The sequence below is a fragment of the Rhincodon typus genome, chromosome 10 (assembly GCF_021869965.1).
Source record: "Rhincodon typus isolate 14 chromosome 10, sRhiTyp1.1, whole genome shotgun sequence".
NCBI lineage: Eukaryota > Metazoa > Chordata > Chondrichthyes > Orectolobiformes > Rhincodontidae > Rhincodon > Rhincodon typus.
Genome location: NC_063341.1, coordinates 80,473,476 through 80,481,887, shown reverse-complemented (window position 1 = coordinate 80,481,887; position 8,412 = coordinate 80,473,476). Strand labels below are relative to the sequence as shown.

Here is an 8,412-nt window from a genome sequence, read left to right as displayed (position 1 = left end):
GGTCCCAGTTGCCCCATTTGTTCTGAATGAGGTCCCAGTTGCCCCATGAGTTCTGTATGAGGTCCCAGTTGCCCCATGAGTTCTGAATGCTGGTTTACAGGCAGACATCTGTCACCTTTATACAGTGGGGCCGACATATGACCCTGAATCACAGTAAGGCAGTTGACTTTAAAATACCTGTTGAAATGACCTAAAAAGCTTCTGGATTGCATTAAACTTCTGCAGAAAAGACAAGACTGAGTTTTACAGATATATTTTGTATACTGTTTCTATGTTGAATGAGGCAACAGAAAGGTTACTTTGTAAAACAGTACAGTGCCCACTCTCCCTGCTGGACCTTCTCTCTGTCCAGGAGCAAGCATCACTGGGGACAAACTCAGCTCACTTAATCAGAGCTTATTAACCAAACTGAACCAAATCTTATGGTGTTATAGCCCCCTGGAAATCTAAGTACAATAGATTCATCCAACATGCTCCCCCCTCAGACAGCTCCAATAGAATGCTTCAACATGAAATCCCTTTCACAAAACCATGCTGACTCTGCCTAATTACCTTGAACTTATTCACATGCCCCATGGTGTTTCAGTGGTTAGCACTGCTGCCTCACAGCACCAGGGACCCAGGTTCGATCCCACTCTTGGGTGACTGTCTGTGTGGAGTTTGCACATTCTCCCTGTGTCTGCGTGGGTTTCCTCCGGGTGCTCTGGTTTACTCCCGCAGTCCAAAGATGTGCAGGCTAGGTGGATTGGCCATGCTAAATTGTCATAGAGTCCTACAGCACGGAGACAGGCCATTTGGCCCAAACTGGTCCATGCTGACCAAAATGTCCATCTATGCCAGCCCCATTTTCCTGCACTTGGCTCATTTCCTTCTGAACGTTTCCTATTCATGTATTTGTCCAAATGCCTTTTAAATGTTGTTAATGTACCCCCTCAACCACTTCCGCTGGCAGCTCATTCCATATGCATACCACGCTCTGTGTAAAAAAGTCGCCCTCAGGTTCCCATGTATTCTTTCCCCTCTTACCTTAAACTGATGCCCTCTAGTCCTCGTTTCCCCAAACTTGGGAAGAAGACTGAGTGCATTCACCCTATCCATGCCTCTCATGATCTTATACACTTCTATAAGATCCCCCACTCCGTCAGTCTCACAGTCTAAAGAAAAAAGTCCTAGCTTGTCCAACCTCTCCCTATACTTCAGTCCCTTGAGTCTTGGCAACATCCTTGTAAATTTCTTCTGCATTCTTTCCCGTTTAATAAAATCCTTCCTATAGCAAGGTCACCAGAACTGAACACAATACTCCAAGTGTGGCCTCACCAATGTCCTGTACAACTGCAACATAACTTCCCAACTTCTATACTCAATGCCCTGACTGATGAAGGCCAGTGTGCCAAACGCCTTCCTCACTGTCCTGTCTACCTGGGACTCTACTTTCAGAGAACCATGCACCTGAACTCCAAAGTCCCTCTGTTCCTTAAGGTACTACCTTTCACCATGAAACTCCTACCTGGATTTGACTTTCCAAAATGCAACACCTCACACTTATTCATATTAAACTTCATTTGCCATTTCTTAGCCCACTTCCCCAGCTGATCATGATCCTGCGGCAATTTCTGATAACCTTCCTCACTGTCCACAATACCACCCATTTTAGTGTCATCCACAAACTTACTGACCATGCCTTGTACATTCTTATCCAAATCATTGATATAGATAACAAACAGCAACAGGCCCAGCACTGACCCCTGAGGCCACCGACCACTAGTCACAGGCCTCCAGTCCAACAAGCATCCTTCCACTATCACCATCTACACAAAGCCTTAAGCCATGCTGACTACTCCTAATCACATCTTTCCTGACTTTCCAAATGCATGTATATCTTATCCCTCAGAATGTTCTCAAGTAACTTTCCTACCACAGACGTTAAGCTTACTGGTCCATAATGCCCAGGTTTTTCTTTGTAGCCCTTCTTGAATAAGGACACAATATTCACTACCTTCCAGTCTTCAGGACCTCATCTGTGGCTAACAATGATGCAAATATATCAGCCAGGGCCCCCACAATTTCTTCTCTAGCCTCTTGCAGGGTTCTTGGATATATCCGGTCAGGACCAGGAGATTTATCCACCTTCATAAATTATAACTCTTCCAACACCTCCTTTACCATGATATGGACTGTCCCCAAGATATCACCACTGACTTTCCCAAGTCTTCATGTCTTTCTCCACAGTAAACACAGAGGAGAAATATTCATTGAGGACCTCCCCCATCTCCTGCGGTTCCACACATACATGTCCACTTTGGTCCTTGAGGGGATCCTATTCTCTTTCTAGTTATTCTTTTTCCTTTAATATACTTAAAGAACCTCTTTGGATTCACCCTAATCTTCTCAGCCAAAGCTATGTCATTCCCCCTTTTCACCCACCTGATTTCCTTCTTCAGTAAACTCCTGTATCCCCTGTATACCTCCAAGGATTTCCTTGATCCCAGTTGCCTGTACCTGAGCCATGCCTCCTCCTTTTTTCTGGTTAAAGCCTCAATATCTCTTGTCACCCAGGGTTCCCTACTCCTGCCAACCTTGTCCTTCACCATCACAGGAACATATAGACCTTGAACTCTAGCTAACACACTTTTAAAGGCCTCCCACTTGCCAGAGGTCCCTTTACCTGCAAACAAACTACTCCAATCACCCCCTGCAAGCTCCTGTCTAATTCCATCAAAATTCGCTTTGTCCCAATTTAGAACTTGAACCTGTGGACCCGTTTGGTCCTTCTCTATAACTACTTTAAAAATAACAGAACTATGGTCACTGGTTCCAAAGTGCTCCCCCACTGTCACCTCAGTCACCTGTCCTGCCCTATTTCTCAAGAGTAGGTCAAGTTTTGCCCCTTGAGGGGCACTTTCGGGAAACTTTCCTGAACATACCTAACAAATTCCACCCCATCTAAGCCCTTAACACTATGGCAGTCCCTAAAACTCTTATCTATGATGCGCTCAGCATCTCGGATGATCCTGAGTGCATCCAGCTCCAGCTCCCTAACACGTTCTCCCAGGAGCTGCAGCTGAGTGCACTTCCCGCAGCTGTAGTCATCAGCGATGATGGACCTTCCACATCCTGCAGGAGGAACATGTCACTGCCCAAGCTACCATCTCAAATGCTCCAAGACTAAAGAGGAAAGTTAAAAGGACTTTACCTGAGTCTATCTGGACATATTGCTGAGCTGCTGCTCACCAAAGCCTTTCAACCCAATGCCTTACTTCTGACTCTGCTATGAATAAATTTTCAATAGCACATTTCTCTTCCCTTGTTTTTGGTAGAGGAGGAGGGAGGGAGGGAAACACTACAGTGATGTAATGCTTGGGCCTTAAATACTCCCTGTTACCAGGCCCACAACCGAGGTCGCAACCCTAAACCTAACATTTTCCTGATGACTGGTGTGAAGCTAACTGGCCTATAGTTTCCTGCTTTCTGTCTGCCTCCCTTTTTGAATAAAGGATTAATTCACGGTCTTCCAATCTTTAGGGCTATCTCCAAATTTAAGGTTTTTTGAATTTGAATTACCTTTATTGTCATCATAGAGTCCCTACAGTGTGGAAACAGGCCATTCAGCCCAACAAATCCACACTGACCCTCCAAAGAGTATCCCACCCAGACACATTCCCCTACCTCTGCATTTCTCCACGTCTAACACACCTAACCTAGACATCCCTGGATGCTGCGGGTAATTTAGCGTGGGCAATGCACCCTAAGCTGCACATCTTTGGACTGTGGGAGGAAACCAGAGCACCCGGAGGAAACCCACACAGACGCGGGGAGAATGTGCAAACTCCACACAGACAGTTGCTCGAGGGTGGAATTGAACCTGGATCCCTGGCGCTGTGAGGCAGCAGTGCTAACCACTGAGCCACCATGCCACCCCATGTACACTCAATTTTGGAAAATTAAAAATTAATGCATCAACTGTATCACTTGCCACTTCTTTGAAGACCCTTGGGTCAGGTCTATCAGGACTCAGGAACTTGGCAGCTCCAACAGCTTTGCTCAGTACCACTTCCCTGGGAAATGTGGTTTTCATTCCGGTGAGTTTAACAGTGACTCAAGCCTGATCCTGATCTTCCAACATTTCACTTCCTTTCTGAGCTGTTTCCTACCTGCCTTTCTTATTCATACATCACCTTGTTGTTTTGTGATTGTCGTTTTTCTTTTTTTTTCAGTTTTGTTGGTTTTGCTTTATTCATCAATGGAGGGTCAGTACTCACTCATCCATCCCTGGATTCTACTATCACCTTTGTCAATGTGTCCAATGACACTTTGGTTAGCCTGTCAGCTTTTTCCATTTTATTTTCCTTTGTGCCATTTTCATTCCCTTTTAGATCAGCTGCTTTTTAGTAACTGTGGCTTTCAATACCCTCTTCCTGGTACTTCGAGCAGGCATAGGCCATTCAGCCTATCGGGCCTCTTCCCACATTCTGGATCATGATATATTCCTACACTATTGACATACTCCTACACTATCTACACTATCTCCTTGATGGCATTGGTAACTTGGCATCTATCAATGTGACTCTTGAACCTGCTCAAAGACTGAGATTCCATAGCCCCCTGGGTTAGAAAATTCCAAAGACTTCCCACCTCTCAGTGAAGAAATCCCTCCTTATCTCAGGGCAAAATGGTTGACCTATTATTCTGAGACCACGTTCCCTGGGTTTAGACACAAACTCAGGGGAAATATGCTCCCTGCATTTATTCTGTCTATTTCTTTAAGAATTTTGTAACTTTCTATGAGATTGTCCAACCCTTTCTTCGAAATTTCAGAGAATTCTGGGCCAGTGTCTCCTGATTGGACAGTCCCACCACCCCAGGTATAAATCTGGTTAAACTCCATTGCACTGTCTCTGTGGTAAATCTATCCTTCCTCCAGTTAGTGACCCAGAATTACCTAATGGTGCTCCAGCTACAGTCTCGCACGGTTCCGTATAATTAAATGAAAACATCTTTGCTTCTGACCTCAATTCCTCTTTGCGATTAAAGGTATACTGTCTGCATTCCAAATTGTTTGTGGTACTTGCATTTTAACTTTCAGAATCACAGAATTATTATGGTGCAGAAGAAGCCAGGAAAATGTGACTTTTTGGTCTTGATATTGAGAATGGCCTACCTTGACACCTCATTCAATTTTCCTAAATTTCTCACCATGGCCCACATTATCCAGGGCTGAGAAGATTCTGCCATTAGGGTTGCTGCCATTTCTTTATTTTCTATCCTGCCTCTGCCTGGAATGGACCTACATTTTTTTCTTGTTGAGCTTTTCCTTTTTACATACAGACAGAAGCTTTTACAATCCAGCTTTATATTTTTTGCTGTTTTCTGTTCAAATTCTATTCTCTCCTTTTCAATGTTTTGATTCTCCATTGCTGATTTCTCCCAATACTGGTTTTTTTTGAGAATTAATGAACCTCTGCCTTTGATCTAATGCTATTTTTAACTTCCCTTGTTGCCGGTAGTTCTCTTCCTTGTCCTGTTAGGGGTTTTTTTTCCCTAAAGGAATGTATGTTTTTAGAAAACCAAGCATTAATTCTTTAAATACTAGTCTCTGCCTGTCCATCGTGTGAAGCTTTTTAATGTATTTTTCCAAAGTACCAGAGGAAACGTCCTCCTGGTAATTTCACTACTACTCTTGTTTAGATGTGCACAGCTGCATTTTAAGGTTCATTGTGTTATGATTGCTACTGCCTTGATGTTCCCCTATGTTTGCTTTTCTTATACGTTCTGGATCCTTTCTCCTGATTAGATGCTGCTGTGTTCTCCTACTCACTCAGCTCAAAGTGGTCTTAGGTTTAAGTGGATAATTGTGGATTGAACCCTCTTGTCCTCTCTCCCAAAACACGTTACTATTTGTAGATAATCCTGCAATGTAAACAGAAATCCTGGATTCTTGCATCACTGACCCATCCTCCAACAAATGTCAAGAATTCACAAGTTCCCTTCTCTTGGAGACTGAAGCCATGAAGCAGCTGTTTGTGTGAAATCTCCCTTCCTCTCCATCACCCCAACCAAACACACCTCCTGCTTCTCTCCTTCCCTCCTGTTCCTTTACCTTCTCCATTCACTCCTCTTCCTGTCAGTCTATTTAGGGTTTAATATCTAACAGCTGTTATTCCTTAATCCTTTCACACATTTCCTTAAAGCTTTCTGCCTTCAACTCCTTTCTGCTATTGGCTGCTCTGTAGTTAGGTCGCTCTCAGTCTGATTGACCCTGCCTGATATCTGAGACCTGCTCCTGATAATGAAGGCCCACAGGATCAGCCATTATTCTGTCAGTGTTAACAACAACGAGCCCATCTCCACTTCCTCCTCCTTGGCCCTGTATTCTGTGACCAGTTCCCAGCTGGGAGTTCCCTGCAGTTATGTTTGAGTCCCTCCTGCAGTATCAGCCTGGATTATTGGGTACAGGTGTTTCAGTTTATTTGAGCTGCGATGTATGTTAGGGCGGTTTTATTCTGTCTGTCAGTGGTGCCCTTGTTCCTGTTCTATCAACACACATTTTATACTATCTGCTTGGAAACTGTAATCCATGATTGTCTAGAGTTGGAACATTAACCCAGGAAGAGGCCCTTCTGCCCATCAGGTCCATGCCTTTGTGGACTGACCCGGTGAGTATCACCCCACACCTCACCTTCTGTTTGCTGTTATTTCCACCAGGGGTAGAGTTGCTGGTCAATTTTAAGCAGCGTGGGGTGGGGGTGCATGTAAAAAGGGCAGGGACGCAGCCCACCAGCTTCCCACCCACGCCTGAGCTCACCCCCATAATCCAGAATGGTGTGATTTAGCCAGATCAATGTAACTTGGATTTTTAAATAGTGGCACATGTGGTGGGTATTCGTATGTTTTATTATTCATTCTCAGGACGAGGGCGTTGCTGGCCAGGCCAGCATTCATTGCCCATCCCTAATTGCTCGAAGGACAGCTGACAGTCAATCCCATTACTGTGCGTTTGACAGGTTTAATAATTAACTTGTCAGTATTTTTGGAGCCAAGAGGCTGTCAAAATTTCCAGACTAGGACCTGGAAGAAAATGTTGGTTCCAACCTGTGATAGAGCTCTCTCTGTTGCTTTTGTACTGTAACGTGATGACCTTGGAAATAGATGGAATTGTATTTACGCTGTGCTTCAGAATCTTTCAAATTATGCTTTATAATTATTTCACTTTATTCTATTTTATCTATTTTTTTGGATAACAAACCTGTCTTTTTGTTAAACCAGAAATTGCAGCATTTTATATTCGCGTTTTAGTGAAAGACTCTCTCGTTAAATCTGATCCATCAAGCCAGGGCTCCAGTCTGGCATCTACCTGGTCCTCTATTACCACCAGGGGTTAAATAAACCATGACAGTAGGCACCAGAATTACTGTACCCACACCATGGCAGAGAGCTGGCAGTGGGCAGTGAGCTCTATTTTAATTGTTTATTTTCAATGGGGGAAGGAAAGGAGGATACTGTCTGTGGAGGGGGCCTCTTGGCAAATCGAAAAATAACATCCCCCTTCCCTCCACACGCACAGACTTTAAAACACATCCTCCTCTATTCCCTAATGTCACCAAAACCTTTCCTCATGATTCCCTGACTCAGCTGGAATTGCTGATCCAGGAGACCACTCATTGGAGACACGATTAGGATCTGGAACTGCCCAATACCGAGCCCCGGTACTGCCCAATACTCAGCTCTGCAACTGTCCAATACCGAGCTCCGGCACTGCCCAATACTGAGCTCCAGTACAACCCACTACCAAGCTCTGGCACTGCCCAATACCGAGCTCCGGCACTGCCCAAAACCGAGCTCCGTCACTGCCCAATACCGAGCTCCAGTAGAACCCAATACCGAGCTCTGGCACTGCCCAATACCGAGGTCCGGTAAAGCCTAATACCGAGCTCCGGTACCATCCAATATCGAGCTCTGGCACTGCCCAATACCGAGCTCCGGGACTGCCCAATACCGATCCCCGGCACTGCCCAATACAGAGCTCCAGCACTGCCCAATACCGAACACCGGTACAACCAACACCGTGCTCTGGGACTGCCCAATATCGAGTTCCGGCACTGCCCAACACCGAGCACCGGTACAACCAACACCGTGCTCCGGCACTGCCCAATACCGTGCTCCGGCACTGCCCAACACTGAGCTCCGGTACTGCCCAAAACCAAGATCCGGTACTGCCCAAAACCAAGCTCTGGTGCTGTCCAATATCGAGCTCCGTCACTGCCCAATACCGAGCTCCAGTAGAACCCAATACTGAGCTCCGGCACTGCCCAATACCGAGCTCCCTTACTGCCCAATACCGAGCTCCGGTACAACCAACACCGTGCTCCGGTACTGCCCAATACCGAGCTCCGGCACTGCCCAATACCGAGCTCC

At 45.5% G+C, this 8,412-nt stretch overlaps 1 protein-coding gene across 1 annotated transcript in view; it reads right to left on the bottom strand.

The window, feature by feature from the left end:
- Positions 1-7,717: 7,717 nt before the first annotated feature.
- Positions 7,718-8,412, bottom strand: part of LOC125484146 (collagen alpha-1(XI) chain-like) — a 90,234-nt gene continuing 89,539 nt past the window's right edge. The window contains exon 11 of the mRNA XM_048601575.1: positions 7,718-8,393. Within this exon, the coding sequence (XP_048457532.1) occupies positions 7,718-8,393 (676 nt within the window). The remainder of the gene's footprint in view (positions 8,394-8,412) is intronic.